Raw genomic sequence first — 20,430 nt, forward strand, 5'->3', positions numbered from 1 at the left:
CAATCACCAACACCTTGTTTCCAATTGTTTTATGTATAAAAACAATGTGCTGTTGAGATCAGAAACATTAAAATACAAATAATTTTTCTTAAATAAAATATACATACATTAAAAATTATCTCTATAGATGCTCAATGATTTACAATAGACATTGTCAATCAACAGATAACATTTTTTTTTTAAACAAACTAATATCAGATAACAGCTGTCACTTACAGTAATTATACTCTATCTATACAAAGAGCCATCTAAGAATATAAGAAACCATTACATTTTATTTCAAATACTGGGTACAGTTTTTAGTGTTCAACTTCAGCTTCAAATCCTCCAATTAAGTGGATCCTTGGGTCAGGAAGTGCTGAAAGAATTCCTGAGTCTTTCTCTTTTCTGCAAGATCCTGCTTCGTTGGTGATCTCAGGAGCAAGGAGGCAAAAATGGTGGCTATGTAGAAAGAACATATATTATTCACATTGCATAGTATGAACAAAGTGATACTTTTCTTGGTTGTAATACTATCTTTATTAGCACAGTTCCCTTTCTTTTATACAGGTTGGGGGTTGATTCAGTCGGCAGTCCTTGAGTCATAACAGAATAATAGTGAGGTTCTTACCCAAGATATTGACATCTAATCGATTGCTGGCAGAATTCTTCAACAGCTCACGGAGAAAGGCAGCTAAATAGTTGAACACATTTTGATGGCACTGAGGTAGCATGGAAATTATCTAAAGAGAAAAGAAATTACCAGTATAACAAAAGCCAGACATTTTGCACATCATGAAATAAATCTGGATTGTCTCACTCACTTTCTCACACTGACTGGCATTGGAGCAGCTTTCTAGGCACTGCTGGTAAAAGGAGAAGGGAACCACAGGCTCTGGGAGGGCATCTAAGAAGAGAAGCAAGGCTTCTGCCACTGAGTGGTTACTACCCGCTGCAAGTCAATACTGAGTCAAGGACACATTTCTTGAGCAGTACATACAGTAGATACAGTATAATACAGCATTGTACCCCATCATACAGACAGATTACATAGGAATTCAATGCAGTGTTTAGAAAGAGACATTTTTCTTACACTGCATCAGTATTTCTGCATGAGGGCAAAGTACTGACTGTCAGGTCATATTTACTATTAGTACTACTAGTAAATCTCAAGAAAATTCAATCGAATGCAACTGGACTTAGTTATTTGTCTTTGAAGACGTTTCACCTCTCATCCAAGAGGCTTCATCAGTTCAAGTTTGAACAGTTGCATTCGATTGAATTTCCTTGAGATAACCATGACCTGGATGAATGAGAATATTCACAGGCCTACTACTAGTAAATACTACTACTATTTACTATTTTATTCCATACCAAGTGAACTAGTATGACAAAAGCTATGTGTGGACTATGTCTTCAATCCATTTTAAAATATTCTAAGATGAACATTTTTTTTCCATCAATAATCATGATTGTAGTACAGTGAAGGATACGGAGAGAATCTGGCATGCCAGTGTCGAGACAATCCCTTATGTCCTCAAATTCACTCCGGAGCCCAGGTTGCTGAAATATGTCCTCCTGCAAATAGAGAACAATAAATATTAATAAATATTAAAGGTTATTACAACATATATTATTTTTTTATTTACTTTAAAAAGTTCATTTATTAAAGAAACTAAATTATGAAAATGTTTACGTGCGCTGTAGAAAATAATGGGCTTGATTAGATATGATTCAATTAAAATAAAAAAAGCACAATCTTGTGTTTAAATTACTTGAATCAAGGCTCATAAAATCGCAATGCAGAGGCTTTATGAAGCCACTATGCTAGCAGGCACAACTACTGAGTCACACAAATGGTTTTGTAGCTTCTAAAAAAAAACAAAACAAAACAAAACAAAACCTTGAAACTTTTTATGCAGCACGTAGTAACTTTCATTTATTTGCCCTCGTACAACAGATACAAAAAAGTTAGGAAGGACACAAACACCTACGTAATTCACAAGGATATGAAACAAGAAAACTGCCAAAAGCAACACATTTTCTGACCTGTTTGATTGCATTTCGGAACAAGTGATCCACCATCATCCAGAGTTCTTTAGGAATGTCTAGAGGCTTTTCAGTCTTTAACGCATTCTCATTGCCAGACATCTCCGCCTGAGAACAGAGCAAAGGGAAGTAGTTTAGTCAAAATGGATTCAGTGTTTTACTCCAAACCTGCACAGCTACAAAAAAACCAAAAAAAACAAACTACTACGCTGTGGCCTATGAGAGACAGAGGTATTTCAAGAACACTATCGCTGCCTCTGCACACAGTGGCACTCACCAATTCACGGAGGGTCTCTAGCGGCATGTCCTGGATGGGCTCCCTCATGTGACACAGAGAATAGATGGAGGTGGCATAGCAGCTGGCCAGGTAGTTTCCTGACACTGAGATGAAGTAGTCCTTGCCTCTCTCCAGGTGGAGCACCAGGATGTCTTCAATCAGCTCCTTTCCGGAGTTGAGATCAGGTGCTGTTGAGCGGTTTACAAAAACCTCAAGCTCAATATCCACAGAACCACCTACATGTTGAGAGAGACGAACACACATTAAGTAAGCAAGGGCCCAGCTGTCGTAATTGAAAAATTCAGATGTCTGCTGCTACAGTGAATTGTTATGTTGTGAGGATCACTATAGTAGAGAGTATTTGTACTGAGGATTTGCAAAGTACCGAGACATCCTTAATCTGTGATAAAATGTTAGCCACTGTCAGTCAAAATCAAAGAGTTCATGCCCTGTAGCTCGTGGTTAACCATTTCTAAAACATGAAGGCAAGACCCATGATGCTTTATTAAATCAAATCTGTGACTCAAATTGTTTATGTCTTTATGCTCTACTCACCCTGGGAAATAAAGCCTTTGGAGGGGTTGGCTGTAAGCCAGGGCTTGCAGTATGTGGGCTCATTCGGCTTCTGTATGAACTCAAACTGACACGGAACCTGCCCGTCATTGAAGAGGCTCAGTGTCTGTGCCTGGTGCTGCATGTATTTCACATCCTTAAAATGGAACTGAAAAAAGAGGAAAGGATTCATAAGACAAGATGGAAAAACTGTACTCTTTTTCATGTCAGTGTATCCTTTAAATATCTACATTGCCTATGATAGAGGGATTACAGCTTGCATTACATAGGAAACATTACCTCTTGCTTGGCCAATGTTACAGACGGAATACACTCATTCTCCATTTTGTCTATATCACGTACAATGTCTTCAAAGGTCTTTTTATAGTCCTCATTGTTTATTCTCTTGATCTGTAGAAACAGAAGTGTAAGGTGACAATGCAGCATAGACATATGTTATATTACCTTTAAATATCACTGCAGTAAGTATGCGATATGACATAGGTAAAAAACTGAAGCCCGCTGACAGGAAATGAGCAGATAAAGTTGAATCTAAATGGGCTTTTCATTGAAGAAAAGTACCATCTCTTCTTCCCTCCCCCTATTTTTCAGAGGTATGCACGAGCTTTAAAAGAAGTAACATCTTTCACAAACAAGAAGGCTGAATATTTACCCCAGTGACAAGCAGGGAACTGACTGGTTTGTGGTCACTCGTCTTCAGAGCCATGTGACTCTGATAATGCTGTTGCTGTATATTCTTCCCTCTCCAAAGGATACGATCACACCACGCAGGCACACGGCATTTTTCACTAAATGGAGAAAGAAGAACAGATGCTGACGCTTAAGTACGTTTATTACATTGTTCACCATGAAAAGCATCACTATAAACAAGGTCGTATGTCAGTGTATTTGTACATACTTCAAAGTAAATGATACGATCTCTGTAGGAAAATTATCTTAGCAGGAGTTAAAAGAGCAGAAAACATCTCACTGCTCCTGCAATTTAGGGCCACATCAATTGTGAGGGATGCTTACTGATAATGTTAATTAACAGCATGAAAACTGGGAGGCTAAATTTATTAGGGCCACTAGTGCCACTTAAAGTTTGTAGGTGGTTTCTGATACAAAGCAGCTCTTTCTAAAGTAGTTTTAATTTAAAACGCGTACAAATGCTTTCCCATTAAAAAACACTTTAAGAGATGTTTACAGACTAAAAAGCCTTGACAAACATTTAACACCAGCACACATTTTATTCTACTATAATAAAGACAATAAAACAATTAAAAAAATGGCACATAATGAGGACTCTCATGGTTGGAGTACTTTTGGCAATCATCCTTACTTTAACTATGAACATTACTACATTACTGTATTATTGTGGAATGATCTCCTCACCAAAAATATTCCATTCTGCTATTCACAGAAAGGCCTTTGTAAGAGGTTACCTTGTGTCCCAATTGTCAGAGCCAGTGTCATATTTGTAGGTGGGCTGGAAATCAATCTGTCCCTCCACAAAGCCAACAAACACGGCCTCCTCATCGATCTGCCTCTTGAGCTGAGGACCATACGCAGCTGGTAAGTATTACCATTCGTACATGTGAATGATGAGTAAAGACTGTTTAAAACAGCAGAAAGAAGAGACGATTGCTGATATCACCTGATCATAAGTGTGCAGCGTTTCAAAGTCCTTCCTGCTGATTAGCTCCTTCACACTGTCAACGTCGAGATCGCTGATTCTGTAGTTGAGGTCCCCAATCCATAAAATCACACTGATGAGGGAGGCACAGATAAACATGAGAACACCTGAATATGGATCACATACTGTCACAGTTGAATATTTTATAAGAACTGGCATAATCTTATTCAGTTAACATAACACAGTAATCCTAATCGTAAATCCAAACATACATTATCTTGATTAAAAACAAAACAGCAACAGCAAAAGTGATTTTGAATGATAAATTCTTAGTCTACCCTTAATGTACTGGCATAATGACTATGCTAAATGTTTCTAATGTCTATTCTATTGTAACAGCAATATTTAATAGGCTTCATACTCATGCTTCATGATAGTGAGTGCAGGCTGGGTGGGGTCAAACTGGCGAAACAAGAGACGACTGCAAATGTCCTTGAAGTCTTGATTACGTCTCTCATACTCTTCAATATGGGCAGCCAGGTGAGAGTTGACCACACAGACGTCAGAGTTGTGGAAACGAAAACGGATCGCAACGGCACCCTTGTTTCCCTACAAATCAACAAGAGAGACAGAAAGAGAGAGAGAGAAATTCACTTAGAATCATGTAAAAAACACAACTAAATGGTCTTTAAAAAAAAAAAAAAAAAAAAAAAAGATTTAGAAAGAACAAAGTATATGCTCTTTTTCTTGACAGGAACCTAACATTATGCAAACACTTCCATACTTGATGTATTTCAGATGATTTGCAGTCTGTCATTACTGCAGGAAAGGATGAAGCAACCTCACAGAGGCTCCCATTGGTCACAAGACAGCCATCTGCTCTAAACTGCAGTGACTGCAAAGTAAGGATGGCCAGAGCTGCTGGATGCTGTGCATCATGGATGAATGAGCTCTAAAGTGAAGTGCAGTCCAACAGAGGAACAAGAAAACATTTGCAACCATCACAGCAAAACCATTGTGCATAATAATATGTACAGCATTAAATTTAATGCCAAAAAGAGTGATGTCATGACAGTAAAAACTAGAGAAGTGAGGTTGAGTTTCAGAAAATACCTCAGCTGTCTTCTCATGGATGATTTAAGTGATAACAGAGCTATTTGTGTTGTAAATTATGTCCTCAGGTCAATATGTCACTTTGCATGTTTTGCAATATGCGTTCTGACAATGTTCATTACTGAGAGCTTCTGCACACCTATGTATACAGCTCATCTTTAGTGTAGCTGCGGGTGGGTGGGGATGCAACGAGGATGCTGGTTCAGGTTTCCAAAGACGTATAGTGCCAGTCAGCTGTTTGTGTTCTCTGGTTTGTCGCTCGGAGGAGTCAGAGAACAGCATCATAGAGGTTTTAACCAGCCTTAGAAAGAGGTGCTCTGCATACTCATCCAGGCTCGGTAAACTCTGGAGAGACTGTCTACATATGAATTGTTTTTAAATATAATGACAAATTGAATGATCTTTTAGGCCTTATTTTTCTTTTTAAAGCTATGGACTCGGCTGTAAGTCTGAAATTAAGCTGGAATTTAACTGAATACAGCCATTTTTATTTCTATATTTGCCTGCAATTGTCAATTGAAGTCCATAAAAATTTATGTACAACTCGATTTTGTTAGTCATTTTACTAGATCTCTGACAAAGCAAGAGAAAGGAGAACCAGTCAAAAAACACCTACTGATCTGACACATCATGGACAATACCAATCAGCGAGAGCAGGAAAAAAAATACCACAGCAGGAGGGAAGTAGTTTAACATTTTGGTTTTGGTACATGAGCAAATACTGTTTCCCTTATGTCCTGTGGACATACAAAATGCATGGTGCCTGAATAATGGGCTCTGATTCGGGCTGCTCTCAACAGCTAATGCTGTTTATAGCATTAGCATTATCATCTTCACACGACAGCAATAAACCTAAATGAGGACCAATGCATAACTAAATAAGAGCTGTGGAATCAGTAATTACCATCCTTCCCATGATGCCAGTGCCCACAGTCTCAGCCTCCACATCAGAGATGAACGCTGCATGCTCCTTCTTCACATAGAAGATCAGCATAATGCCCACCAGACGCACCAGCTTCACCTGTGGCAGAAGATGACTATAACATCATTTCATAACAAGAAAGGGAAAACAGTTTAGAGTAACCTAAAATGCAGATTTACTGGATATTTAAAAGTACAAAAGTTCTTAAACGCAGTTTTTGCTGCTTCATATCATCTTAACTGTTTCAACTACAGCTAGTATAAACAATAATAATATTTATAGTTGAAAACATTTAGCCTAACTCAACGTCTCATCTCAAGCCAAACAGGAACAAATTACAATAAAAGGGCACTTTGTGAGCACAGCCCTCCATCAAGGCAAGTAATCCAGTCTTCCGTGATATGCAAATCTGCAAGCACAACCACTATATGTCTGGACATATTCCCAAAACTATTAAAATTATGTCAAAATATGCTTGTGCCTAAAGGAAGCTTCATCATCTCTGCTGTGCATATTTTATGTGACTTATACTATATACTTAATTATTGCTTGTTCTGTTGAGACCTTAAGTTTGACCATTTTTCCTTAATATCCCTGATGAAGGTTATTGCAGACAATTCATATTTGGGTGTGAATAAAGGTATATTTAGTTGCAAGATATGAGTGTATTTACAAATCTATAGCCACACACTGGTTAGAGAAATAAGCATTATTTTATGTGCTCTGTAAAGCTCCAAAATGACCGCTTTCTGTATTAAGTTTGAGCAATTACATGTGCAGGCTACCCCAGAGGATTACTAGCGACCGTGAATGTGGATGATGTTGTGAAGTCAGCAAATTTCTACAACTGGCTATGTTTAATCACAACCAAACTTTACTACCATCTGCTGGATTTTAAGATGTATTGCATGTATTTTGCCAGGGTCAAATGCCCTATCTCACAATGTCAACGAAAGTCAAAAAAAAAAAAAAAAGTTTGTATCCACCCTGAGATAAGGATCTAATCTGAAATGTAAGTTTTTCTGAGGTCCAGGCTAAACGCTAAACCCTTCCACAAAGTTTCATGACAACTGAACCAGTAGAATTTTCTGTAATCCTGCTGATCAACAGACAAACAAGCTGGACTGAAAACATCACCACTTCGGTGGAAGTAAAGAGTACATCCCACTATATGAAGCAGCTTTGCATGGGAGGTAGCAAAATAGTTGGATGAGCCTTTCTGGAAATCTGACATGAACCAACATTGAAATATGAAGGTGAAAACACTTATTTTTCAGCCCACTGAGCTGTACAGAGTCAGTTACACATCATCCAAGTGTGCTTTAGTCAGAGCATTTACAGTGAAGGAAGAAATGACACGTCTTTATACTGGCTCTTGGAGGCATCCTGTAAGGCCCTAAGATAACTAGAAGAAGACTGCCTAGCCAAAAAAGGAAGCAAATAAGCTAGAGTCAGCACTCAAAAAAAAAAGAGAAGTAGATGAAAGCGAATAAGGGGAACAAAAAGAAAAAGACCAAAAATATAAACCTTGACTACGGCTCATCAAACACGAATATCATGACTGTTCCTAACCAGTGTAATAATCCATGTAATGCAGTAATATCGTATTATGCAGAAAATTGCTATGGACCCAGGCAAACACAGTCAAAGTTGCTTGGAAAATATGCAACACTGGTCAAATGTGAATGTGGTACCAAACCTCCATGTTAAAAAGAGCTAAATAATCCCCACAGACAATATGTGCAATAACATTCACAGGTAGAGTCTGCACAACAGCTACTGGTTAATAAAACAAAGAAACAAGACTAAAGAAAAAAAGGACTTCCTTACTAAGGCATACTTGGCACCTGGATGCAAGGCCTCAGACACAGCCTTTGTCCACTCCAGCTCTTTGGGGGTGTCATTAAAGAAGAAGGCCTCTTTGCTGAGGTCGAGTTCCTGAAAACTGTCAGGAAGGACAAACAGTAAAATGTTCTTGAGAGTTTCATCCACGTGCTTGCGCTTTACACTGCAGTTAGGTGATATTTTCAAAACTTTTTTCATTCCTCAACCATAAGCACTAAACTCAAACACAGGGGGCATCGGTGGACACATAGTTCACAACATGTGGGTGGCCGTGTTCTCCTGCTTGAAACAGAATCAATGTTGCATAAATCTGTCAGAGGTTTGAACAGTACATGTCTGTCTGTGTAATGGGATCAGGTGGAGAACTGCAAAGCTATTACCCAGCAGGGTGAATATGACTTACCCCACGCAGTAGATGTCGGGAGGGTTGGGAGTGCAGCTTAACCAAGGACGGAGGCTTTCCTTAGGTGTTTGTCCGTTGACATTGTATGTGCCCAGAAAAAAGCTAGAACAGAAGAAGCGGAGATGGGAAGTGGGCACAAAGGAGAGGAATACACTTTGTCCAACTATTTTTGTAACTTTCCAAAACTGATCATCTGATATCCACACCCACTTAACACCGTGATTGGCCAGCTGTGCAGAGTGAGGAAAGGAGCCAGGGATGGAGCTTTGCTTTTCGTGACTATAACCAAGTGCAGTACTATGAATGTTTTACAGGAGGCTGTATAGAAATTTGCACTTTTATCCCCCATATATAAATAATTATTGCTCCCACTTGAGTGCAGCAGCAATAAAGCATTTCTGGTTTCCGATATGGTCCGACAGCACATCATAACTACGAATTCTGATCAAGTGTACCTTGGTCCTCACACTCAGCTGTATACATCACAAAGAGACAGCAGAGTTTAAAAATATTGTTTGACCACAGGGGCTTGACTCAATTGTGAGAAATGGTACGAGGTCCACACTCCTGTTATTTATATTCCCTCTGAGATTCATTCTTCAGGGTCCAGACTGAGAGTCAGCTTCCTCCCATTCAACAGCCCCTTTTCTCTGACCTTCAGGGTACTGCTACTCTGCTGCAACTCTTCAACCAATCAGTATGTCCTACACAAGTTATTTACATGTGTAAGTTGAAAATATTCACTAGTTATTTAACTAAATCAATTACGGATATGCTTCAAATTCAAAATATTTATTTCTGTTCAACGTAATGCATGGACAGGAGCCTTCCCGGCACACTTTGAGCAAAAGGCAGGAAAACAAACTGGAGAGGTTGTGAGTCAGTCATTCAGACTCACTACTACAGACAATTTAGAGTTCCTCATTAACCTGAGTGTCATGTCTGGGGTGTGGGAGGAAACAGAACATGCAGAGGAAACCTGTACCAACACGCAAACTGCACATGGGAATAGGACTACTGGACGTTTTTGGTGACAGGAAAAGGCGTCATCCACTGAGCCAACAGACATTTAATGTTTCAACAGCACTGTTTAAAACCTCATCTGTATACTCCTGTTTATTTTTTCCTATATTCTTTATATGGTTGGAAATACCATTAGGAGACAGTGAGGTTAATAACTAAACCATGATGCTGACCTCAGCAGATGCTTCTTTTGCAATCACCTAATAGAAACAAAAAAATGCTTATGCCTCTACGGGTATATTAATTTCTACAGTAAATAAGAATGAGATTAAGAAGTACAGCTTGAGCTCCAGTAAGTTTCTGCACTAGGCTAGTGGTTTTCTTGACAGTTTCTGCTTATTTTAGCAAATAGCTAAGTACACAGAAATACAAACCCACAGATGTTGACTCATTCTTTTTACATAACACTTCTAGAATACAAACTTTGGTCACAGTTACACCGTGGGCTTTTTCTGTTTTTTTTTACGGTTTTCCATGTAGATGTGTGAAACAAGTCATTATGGTGCAATAATATGAGGCTTAGAAAGAGTATGGGTACTGTAACATTGTGGTATATGTTCATATGTGTTTTATTATTGTGTTTTCTTGGTTCTAAATGCCCCAATACATCAACCTATACAACTTAACAGTTTCAGACGGAGAAAAATGATCGACAAAAGACCATATCACACCCATCTAGATAAGCCTAAATGAAATATGAAAGCACTCATAGCCCCACCCAAAGCAGAGTAAAAAACGTAAGATTTTTCTACAACAGTGACATGATATTGGATTGTAAAAGATCAGTTTATACCAATGTGTCTGCAACCATCTGCCAAACACAGGTATATTTTTAAAACAAGACTGTAAACTGACACAAAAAGCAGTAAAGAGTAAAATACCTGAAGTCCTGTAGGTAAGTGTACAGGTCCTCCTTCTTGAGCAGCTCACACCTGATAAGGTTGTCACGCAGGCCGAACTGCGGCATGGCCAGAATCTGAGCTTTGTTTGACGGGGTGTGGCTGGAGGAGCGCACCAGGTCATCCCGGTCCTCTCGACTGGAGAGACCCGGACTGAACACCAGGAAAGAATAAGTAACAGTTATGTGCTGGGGTGAGAGGGGACCAAGATAGAAACAGGGTCATTTTCTCATGCTGGTATGAGTTCTGAGAAAGCAAATGATCATTAGGTTGGTGAGATTTTTCTGTTCAGAGTTGCCAACTCACATTCAGGATACTCAAAAGCTCTAAATAAAATGAAATATGAAATGAATAATAACATGACACCCCGCTCCATACTAACAGCTTAATGTACAGTAGATCACAACAGCAACAAGCTGTCAATATGGAATGAGGCTGCGGAGAGGAGAAGAAATGTAATATGACAGGACCCTGTAATCTTCCAGGAATATTCTGTAACTAAACTCCATCTTAGCATACAGGCTTCATTCCAAGAGTGGCAGCAGTGGTTTCCAGGTTAAACAACTGAACTGAACAAATTTGTATTTTAAAATTTATCATCTTTAAACGCTTGTTGCACTCATCATCAAGGTGCTGCTAAGCACATTGACAGTGAATGTAGTAATAATGGTGGATGAAAGTACACAACAGCATATTCCAATACCATTTGTACGACTCAATGCCAAATCCGATGCCTTGAATAAAGTCATGTATTTCTCTGGGTTTGTCGAAAGCATTTGCTATCATTTAAGTAGACAAAAAAAAAACAAAAGAAAAAAAAATCACAAAGGTGTTGCCATTTTTAGACCGTTTGATGCACAAACATTACAAATTATATCTTGATGTAACAGTACTTCCAGTTTGTTTGGATTATATTATAAGCCTCTTTACACCACTTTGTAAAACAATGGTCTTGTAAAGAGATTTGGTTTTGGGAACCTCCACATGTGAATGAATAAAAAGGACTCACCTCTCTGGGATGGAACATGCTTTAGACTTCTGTGTGCCACTGTTAGAACCTTTCTCCCTTTCTAAAGATCCCTTTTTGTCTGATGGTTTCTCTGTTCAGGAAGAGCAGGAGAAAAAAAAGGATGAAGTGTTTGTTTAGTATACTTGTTTATAATGTCAAAACACAAAATGTACAGATAAATGGAGGCATTAAAGCTATGCACGGAGTCCCCCTTAGAACTGCCTGCACATAATATATTATTTTTGACAGTTAAGAGACTCTGTGTCACTGTGTATGGAGACCTTCCCATCAACACTTAAAATCTGCCCTAGGTATTTACATCCAGGGACAACTCAGTCTAATAAGCATGAACCCAGCCCTGAGTAAACCCATACTTTAACTCTTTAATAACTGATATGAAGACTAAATTACAGGTATTTTGTCTTACAAGTAACAGACAAGCCATTCATAAAACTGTCAAGTCATGGCTCAATTGTTGTCGTCAATCGACTGTGGCTGTCTCTGCAGCCGGTTACAGTTATTGCATCCTAAGTAGCTGGATTTAATGGGCAAGTGTGAAGTATGAGACAGCCTGGCCCCTGTCTCCTGCAGCCTGGCAAGGGACACAGCTGGCTCCTCTGAAAGGGAAAGTCAGGTTCTTTGAGCAGGAAATTGAACTCAACAAAGTTAAAGCAGGCTACATTATGATTGCAAATGACTAACAGCACTGCTAAATGACCTAAAAGATGATATATATCCTACAAGAAAACCTAACAGACATGCATATTTTTATTTATTCATTCCGTCGAGCAGAAGCTATGTTAATGTAACAAAACCACAATTTCTTATCTTAAAGCACACACAGATACACACAAAGCGTGGTGCAGACCAGTGTGGGCTTCAGTTCATCAGCATGAAGACAGGCTGAATAACTCTTCTCCAGTGCACTGTGCTTTATTCAAGGCTATCTTGCTTTCATCAGGGTGGTTTTTGAGGTTGTTTCCTGTCTCTTCACAAACAAAATTTCAGCATGTGTACAAAGATACAAAAATACTATTTACATCACTTTTGCAAGTAATACGTTCAGGAAAAGATGTCTGCATTTTGTAAATAAAGCATGGTGAACTGAAGAAGATGATTTTTTAACTTTCCTCTTAAACCACAAGCTGTGATGCACTTGTTTCATGACCTGTTTGCAAGCAGCATGCAACTCAAGCATCCTGTGGCTCTAATACTATAGACTGACCACTTTTCTGTCTGGCTGGTGATCAGATTTAATATTCAACGATTTTCAGGACTGGCTGAATCTTTTTGCCAGATTGAGAATAAAATAAATTAATTTAAAAATGTGCTACTTTAGCTCTGATGCAGCCGCCTCTGTCTGTAGTCACCACTTTGCAGTATCTGCGAAGTTTACTAGTAACTAAAACAATCAAATAAATGCAGTGAAGCAAAAAAGTACAACATTTGCCTCAAAAATGTAGTGGAATGGAAGTATAAAGTTAAAAAAATGAAAATACTCAAGTTACTCAAAATTGTACTTAAGTACAGTACAGCTATTCTAAATTTTGACACTAAGATTCTTATCTTTACTAACTGGAGATGGATATCAACAATACTACTCAAAAACATTAAACAACAGCTTTCAGAACAAGGTCAATGAGCTAAAGAAATAAAACAGAGAGGTAATAAACCTGTGAACAAAAGGACCGGGACATTTTAACAAAGAAATTCTATTCAAACAATCCAAGTTAAAAAGGTAAATAAGTCTGAACAAAGCTTTACCAATCCCAACAACAAAACTTGTATTAGAGAAGTAGGATTTGAAGACATTTGAAAGACTTCATTGCTTTCATTATTATTATGACACAACATTATTTTTGCTGCATATTTGTTTTACAAAGGCAATGTTCTCTCCCCCCAACTTTAGTAAGAAAACAGCATTGTGAACTCTGAGGAAAAGGACAACATGCAGAACAATCAATTGAAATATTAATTCAAAACCATTGACTTTGCTACTTGCTGAACAGAAACAGGAAAAGAAGACGGTTCTTTGTTTGACTAAGAAAAGCGCCAGCAAACTGTGAAATGTTTTCGAAAGAGTGCTAGTTCAGGGGAGATGGAATTTTTCTTATGCACATACACAGAAAACCCCACATGTAACTGTCAAATTGACTCGAAGAGTTTTCTGAATTAACCTATGAAATCCAGAGACCCCCCATGCTATTAATAACCCAAGCCCTTTCACTGCAAGGACTTATGCTAATTAATAAACCATAAGGCGTAGAGATGGGTTCATTCCTATTTTGCATCTATGTGTATAACCTTGCAGTACAGTGACTTTACAGTATTCACTCAAAACTGCTTTGAATGCTAGGCAGCTCAAAAGGCATAAACCTATACAAGAGTTCACAAATTTCCTAAATGAACTAAAGTGTATCTGGATTAAAAACAACAGTTACAAAAAAGTTAACACTGTAGACTATAATACTGACATGTTCATTGTAAAAAGTAACATGAACTTGCAAAACAAGAATTAAAAGAACTCCTGAGGATCAATTTAAATGCGCAAACATTGCACCAGGCTGTGGTATCTTTAAACATATCATGACTGTTGAGTGCCGCACACATCCTTCTGAGGGCAGTCATGCAACAATATGTTAGTTTTGCTGAAAAGTTAGGGAATTAGCATCATTTCATTGCTTTATTTCCCCTCTTTAGGCTGCCTACTAAACGTAATACTTTTATAACATTTATATTCACTCATTCAAGTGAAATACATCGCAACTGTTTTTTGCAACTAGCACCTGAACGCTGAAGTCCTGACCCTATGAGGGTCCTGAGTGCGAGTAGCTCAGTTATTATATTACATGTCAGATTTTGCATTCCTGCACATGCTTTGGTGTTCTTAATGAGCTTATGAGCTTAACTAAACTTTCAACAACCGTGCAGGAAGTTGCAGGGGATGACTATCTGCAATTTCACACGCCTATGCAATTTTATCTAAAACCGATCATAAACGTCAAGCTGTCAGGTCTGAGAAGATTTAAATTTGAAACTGCCCCACCTTTCAACTGCACAAAAGTCAACAATGTAGAACCTCCAATGAAGATTTAAAGCAATAGGTAAAAAACTACAAAAGAAGCATTTTAGTGATTTAGTTTTATTCTCAACCATAAATTGCTCTGATTTGGCGAGAGCCTTGTCTCACATGTAAAAGCAAAGCAGACAGTAAGCACCTTAATCTCACTGAGGAGAAAAGTTTACAAACAACTGATTTAAAGCTAACAGGCTAAGTTAGCTAACGAGATGAGAAACAAGTGAAAGTCTCATTCTGAAAACAGCCAGAGAATGAAACAGCAAACGGCCTAAGAAGCAACCAAAGGCGGTGTCTCAATGAATGACACAATCGCAGGTCACAGTTCTGTGTCACTAAAACATGTTATTGCAAAAACCAACCGCAGCAGGTGTGTGTCATTTTCTGTCCTATAGCGACCACTAACATCAAGAAACATTATTTATCCAGAGCTAATGTTAGCCGTTACTAGTACATCAACCACCTACATTGGCATAACACTGATGGCACTGAGACAGCAACAGACAACATTAGCAATACAACTATGATTTCAGACTACGTATCATTGAGACCCATGGCTGTTACCGACGCTAATATAGCTAAAGTTAGCTTCTTTGAAATAATAACTCTTACAGCAGGTGCTAGCATTAGCTAGGACGCTAGCTAATTAGCGTAGACTGAATGCGACAGACTGATGCAAAGGCGTTTCCTTTCAACACCTCGAAAAATCAACAAATGTAGGAATACTTTTCATACCAGAGTCTCTCATCACCCCAGACATCTCCTTGCACCACTCCCACGCATTCTGTGCAGAAGAGCAACGTCCAGCCTGTTTGAGACCTGCCCATGCTAACGCTGTAGTAGGAGGAGTTTACCCCCCTTCATCCACGATGCAGAAAATTCAGCCGGAAGTGGCTCATCACAACAGCATGACATCAGGAAGTTCATGGACTTCAAGAAGAAAATATATTGTGTAGAGACTGAGATTTCAAAGAAAGAGACTTTTTCCTTTTATATTATTGTGGAACATTAGAGAAAATGTGGCTGGCAAGGTCCAGTATAGTCTAGTAAATCAAAACTTTACAGGTAGCCAGTTCTTCATGCCATGTTTTGGCAGGATAACTGCAGGTGTTAATAATAGGGATACTAATGACTGCATTCCATCACATTACACTGCTGTTGTGCAGGCTGTCATGACTTACTGCAGCACTTGAATGGAGTTTAAGTTAATGTTTTTAGTCACTGCTGTGTCTTTTCTGCTTTGACACAACAAGATGTATGACATACAAAAACGCCTCCTGTATGACTGGTGTTTTGCTCGGCCTGCCAGTTATGTATGAATTTGTAGGTTGCATTCAAAGGAAGTGATACTTGCAAAACAGTGCAGCTTTATTACGCAAACCTTTGATGTAGACTTTTATCTGCATAAGGCTACCTACCTGAAAAAAACAACAAACCTTAAAGATATAAAGAAGAGCATTTCCTCTTCTCCCCATAGACAGAAACTGGAAATGAAGATGTTTGCTGTGAATTTCTGCTAACAGAAATATGGAAACAAACCTGTTTTCCGGTGCTGGTTGAGTTTAGTGAGTGTTGTGCCGAGGGGTGCAAGTGCTTGTTTGACAACTCCCTGGCCTCCGGTGGCTTTGTGGTATTTGCTGATCCATTCAAACTTCGGTGCCTGTGTGGGAGACTTGCAAACATCTGGAGAGAGACCGACAGGGGAGCAAAAGAATTAGAATTAGTTAGGGTGACTGCAATATTTTGTCTTTTTGTCAAGACTACAACAAGATCCTAAACTGAACTTTGCATTTTCTGCTGATTTGTTTGTAGGTGGTTGCACTTTGTAAGATCACCTTCAAATGCTCTGCTGCTTCAAATGTGACTACAAGTTACAGATGCTGTTGTGCAATTAAAGAAATTTCACTTTTAGCTGCTTACCTTTACCATTTTTCACACTGTTCCTTTTAACAACAGCAGGTGTCATGTCATTTAATCTGTCCATCACTGATATCCTTCATCAGGTTAAAAGCCTTTGTGGCTCATCTTAGAGTGCCACAAAAAATATACCAGGCATATGAGACAACATATCGGTCTTCATCCGTGTTTGCGTCAGGTATCCACTGTGAAGAATCGTGAGGCGGTGGCAAGACTGATGAAGAATCGTGAGGCGGTGGCAAGACCGATGCATCCCCAACAAAGCAGACTAAACACTAATCACTCAATGACTAGCTCCATTCAGATGAACAGGATGCTGAATGTCAAAAGTAGAGAAGAATTGTTGAAGAGGAAGCTACATGTCCTCCTTTAACTGCTTTTATCTTTGCTGAGACAGAGACAAACTACACAAAGCACCATCCAAACTCCACCCATTCTCTCACTCCTCTTTATCGTGGGCCAGGCGTCATGAACACCCGGCCACTGACAGATGAAGTGACACGACCTGTTTGTGCCTCTAAAATTGGTGTGAGTTGGGAAGGAGAGACACCAAAAACCTCACAAATGTATCTGTGTTTTGTCTTCTGCCTTCCAATTTATTTCCCAGTAAACTAACTTAAAATTTTAAGAATTAAGGGATTCTGTGGTTTGTCACTTAGTGTCACCTCAAGGCAAATGCGGACTGGCTGAGCAGGTTTCTTCCCAACAGATGGTTAAGGCAGATCATTTGTGCTGCGTCACACATGCATGCCTTGTATTTTGCTCAGAAAATCATGTAATTTGTGGTTATGATACTGGTACATGTTTAGGTTTTAATGTTAAATAAGGTGCTATCTAATATTAGTATATGGTTAACAAAGATGTAAATTAACATGTATGTCATGATGTTCACAGCTAAGCCATTTCATGACGAGAAAATGGTTTGTTTTTTAAAATCGTATGACTTATATGTGTTAAAAATTGAGATCAATGGTCTTCACATCGAAATTTTCTTGTTCTTTCAAATTTTAAATTATTCTGCATGCTATACTGTATTGCTACTAAAGGGACAATTCACCCCAAAATAATAATAATTAAAACTCAACAATAATAATAAAATCATGATAATCCGCACACCCTGTAGAGAACAGTTTGATGTGGAGACTGGCAAACTATACAGCGTATCACCATGGATGTTAAACGTTCATCTACTCATGGACTCGCGCTTGTGCTCGTGACAGCGCGAGATGTAAACATTAATGGCGTCCTCCTCAGCTGAGCTGTAAAGTTAGCTAGTAACCCTTATTGCAAAGTTGAAAATGTGTTTATTGATATTAACTGGTACGTCAATTAACATGTAAGACATTAATGAATGTTAAAGAGAGACATTAGTTACATCACAGACGTCTGTCTCCGAGGGCTGACCTACCACTCCACGCCCTGTTGACCTCGCTGAGGAAGAGTCGTGAGTGGGACCCAAAAGGAAGTCTGAGCTCTAACTCCTGTTCCTGGTAGCTCACTCTAACTCTGGTATCACCACCTAGAATCAGATGAAGAACACAGAGAAAAAAATATACAACGTTCAGTATCATGCATTGAATCAGTTATGTAGCATATGATAACTGAACTGTGAAAATGAGGGCAACTCACCCACAACCGCAAGCTCCTCTGGGGAGGAAACTAAAAAGAGTGCAGCATGAGAAATGTGTAAGGCTAATTCAGAGAAAATGCTGTCATGCTATTATTTCACCAAAAACAACAGTTATCTAGAACATGACATTATCTGGCACATTTCTTTTTTTAAATGAGGTACATTATCTGAAGGAAGCTCACCTTCCACAATAGCAAATTCAAGAGAGACGGGTACAATGTCCTCAAGTGACACATCATCAGCAGTGATGGCCATTCTCCGATGGGTGTAAATAAAGATTCTGCAACACATTTCAAGACAGATGTTATACCGGTAATTGAACAATTTTTAAAATGAATGATCAGTCTGAGTCAACCCCCCTTACACAATTACATTGCTCAATAACACACCAAAGCCATGTTATAGCTGATTTGTACCATCTATTAAAACTCACGCATGCTCTTTTGTCGACTCCACCAGTCCCAGCAGTCTGCTCTCTGTAATGTCATCAAAGAGGACATCACACTGGATGGCATGTTCACAGTTTAGTTAAGGACAAAAATGTCTAACTTCAGTGGTGCCTTCAATATTTCACGAGGAAATAAGGTCTCCTACTGTCATGTAACTAAGTACACTAAGTCCTTGTATCCTTGAATCTTTCTATCCTTGTAAGTACACTTGGTTAGATATTTTTCCTTCATAATTTCCAGTTTATACTAATCCCACTACACTTCATGGACATTTTTCACTCTACTCCAATTACTCCAGTCATTTGGAAATCAACCTATTTGCACATTATCATCATATTATAAAGTGTGATGCATTGTTATAAATTAAACTACTCAGCAGTATGTGAAGTTAAGATATGCAACAGTAATAATAACAGCAAATAACAAAATATTATAGTATACAACAAGGTAACAGCAAAACAGTATTTTTACTTTTTGTATTTAAAGCATATGGTAATAATAGTACATCTTTACATTAATTTAAGTAATATTATGAATGCAGGACTATTTTTTTTTTTTTTTGAGCTGTTACTTTTCTTTTCAAGTGAAAAACTGTAACGAGAAGGCAGCAGCTGGAGGAAGAATGCTGCCATCATGTGGAGAAAAGGTCTCACTACAAGCGTTGGGCAATATCCATGTGAAGTCACACCCGACTGAAGCGACACAAGCCCTGAAAGCACCGTTTAGACTGGATTTACAGCACAGCCTCAACGCACTTGCACAATTTATACAGAGAGATATGTCAACCATGTGGCAGTGCCTCAACCCTACAGGCCTCCCTCCCTTACAGGCTCTGATATTATTCAAGGGAGCCGTATTAGTCCAACTTTTGAAGCAGGGGAGCCTAATCCTTCTCACGGAGTGTTTCTAATCCATAAACCAGCGCTCGAAGAAAGGATACTATGATGCAGTTTTCTCCCCTTTCCAAAGTTTCATGAATTGCGACGGACTGGTCCATAGTGAAGACAGTTGCTTTATTTGGGCGACAATTTCTGCCCTCTCACGCTTCCCTTACGAAAATACCCGGAGGAAGAAGTTTGGCGTCTTATTTCTCTATCAACTGAAATCCAGAAATGAAGCAGGAGGAGACTGGCTTCATGAGGCCCGAGTAATCCGACATTATTCCCTTTAGATCCAGATGTTTCTCTTCTTCTTTTTCCTCCTCCTCCTCCGCTGGCCCGATCCGAGTGTGCCACGCACCGACTCCGAATCGCTCCGTGCACGCGCGCTGACGTCACGTTTGGGCTGTCACCTCAGTTTGGGTTGAACTCAGGCCTGATATCCCTTTTCTTCAAAGTTACATGAAAGAGTAAGAATAGTGGAGAGGAAACCCACATGTAGCTAATACATTTAATCAGCTTAAAATAATAGTAATAACAATAACAGTCATGCTGCTTTCCTGGACCAATTTTGTTGCTGAGTAGTGAATTATTATTGTTGTTATAATTATCTGCATCTGCAACAGACATAATATAGATGAACTGACATCACACTGAGATATTTTAGTCTGCTCCTTGCTTTGACCTATTTTGGAATAAACCTGAAGAAGGAGGACTTCAGCCGCTGCGTCTATGCACAGTTAAAAAAAAGGATTTTTGTGGTCGAACGTGAT

General features: G+C 38.8%; 1 protein-coding gene across 3 annotated transcripts; it reads right to left on the reverse strand.

Annotated features, from left to right (window-relative positions):
* Nucleotides 1–10: 10 nt before the first annotated feature.
* Nucleotides 11–20,017, reverse strand: inpp5b (inositol polyphosphate-5-phosphatase B). Of its 3 annotated transcripts, XM_046399003.1 has the most exons (23): nt 19,720–20,017; nt 18,764–18,843; nt 18,513–18,610; nt 18,330–18,359; nt 18,109–18,219; nt 16,323–16,466; nt 11,708–11,798; nt 10,681–10,851; nt 8,777–8,878; nt 8,359–8,473; nt 6,511–6,627; nt 4,915–5,102; nt 4,515–4,626; nt 4,303–4,412; nt 3,531–3,666; nt 3,158–3,268; nt 2,861–3,026; nt 2,306–2,541; nt 2,029–2,136; nt 1,473–1,557; nt 804–931; nt 611–722; nt 11–441 (listed from the first exon to the last, which is right to left on the reverse strand). In XM_046399003.1, the coding sequence occupies exons 1-23, from the start codon at nt 19,774–19,776 to the stop codon at nt 332–334; spliced, it is 2,718 nt and encodes a 905-aa protein (XP_046254959.1). In that variant the 5' UTR covers nt 19,777–20,017; the 3' UTR covers nt 11–331. The 3 variants fall into 3 exon arrangements, with proteins under 3 accessions (XP_046254959.1, XP_046254960.1, XP_046254961.1); XM_046399004.1 differs by lacking the exons at nt 18,109–18,219; nt 18,330–18,359; nt 18,513–18,610; nt 18,764–18,843; nt 19,720–20,017 and adding an exon at nt 16,704–17,470; XM_046399005.1 differs by lacking the exons at nt 16,323–16,466; nt 18,109–18,219; nt 18,330–18,359; ... (1 more) ...; nt 18,764–18,843; nt 19,720–20,017 and adding an exon at nt 15,519–15,869.
* Between the last annotated feature and the right edge of the window lie 413 nt (nt 20,018–20,430).

This window comes from Scatophagus argus, chromosome 9 (assembly GCF_020382885.2).
Source record: "Scatophagus argus isolate fScaArg1 chromosome 9, fScaArg1.pri, whole genome shotgun sequence".
Classification (NCBI taxonomy): domain Eukaryota; kingdom Metazoa; phylum Chordata; class Actinopteri; family Scatophagidae; genus Scatophagus; species Scatophagus argus.

Coding starts and splice junctions, on each gene's coding strand:
- inpp5b (XM_046399003.1), bottom strand. CDS start 19,776: ATGGACCAGTCCGTCGCAATTCATGAAACTTTGGAAAGGGGAGAAAAC. Junction 18,220..18,329: donor AGAGGAGCTTGCGGTTGTGG/GTGAGTTGCCCT, acceptor ATCTGATTCTAG/GTGGTGATACCAGAGTTAGA. Junction 16,467..18,108: donor GGTCAACAGGGCGTGGAGTG/GTAGGTCAGCCC, acceptor GTCTCTCTCCAG/ATGTTTGCAAGTCTCCCACA.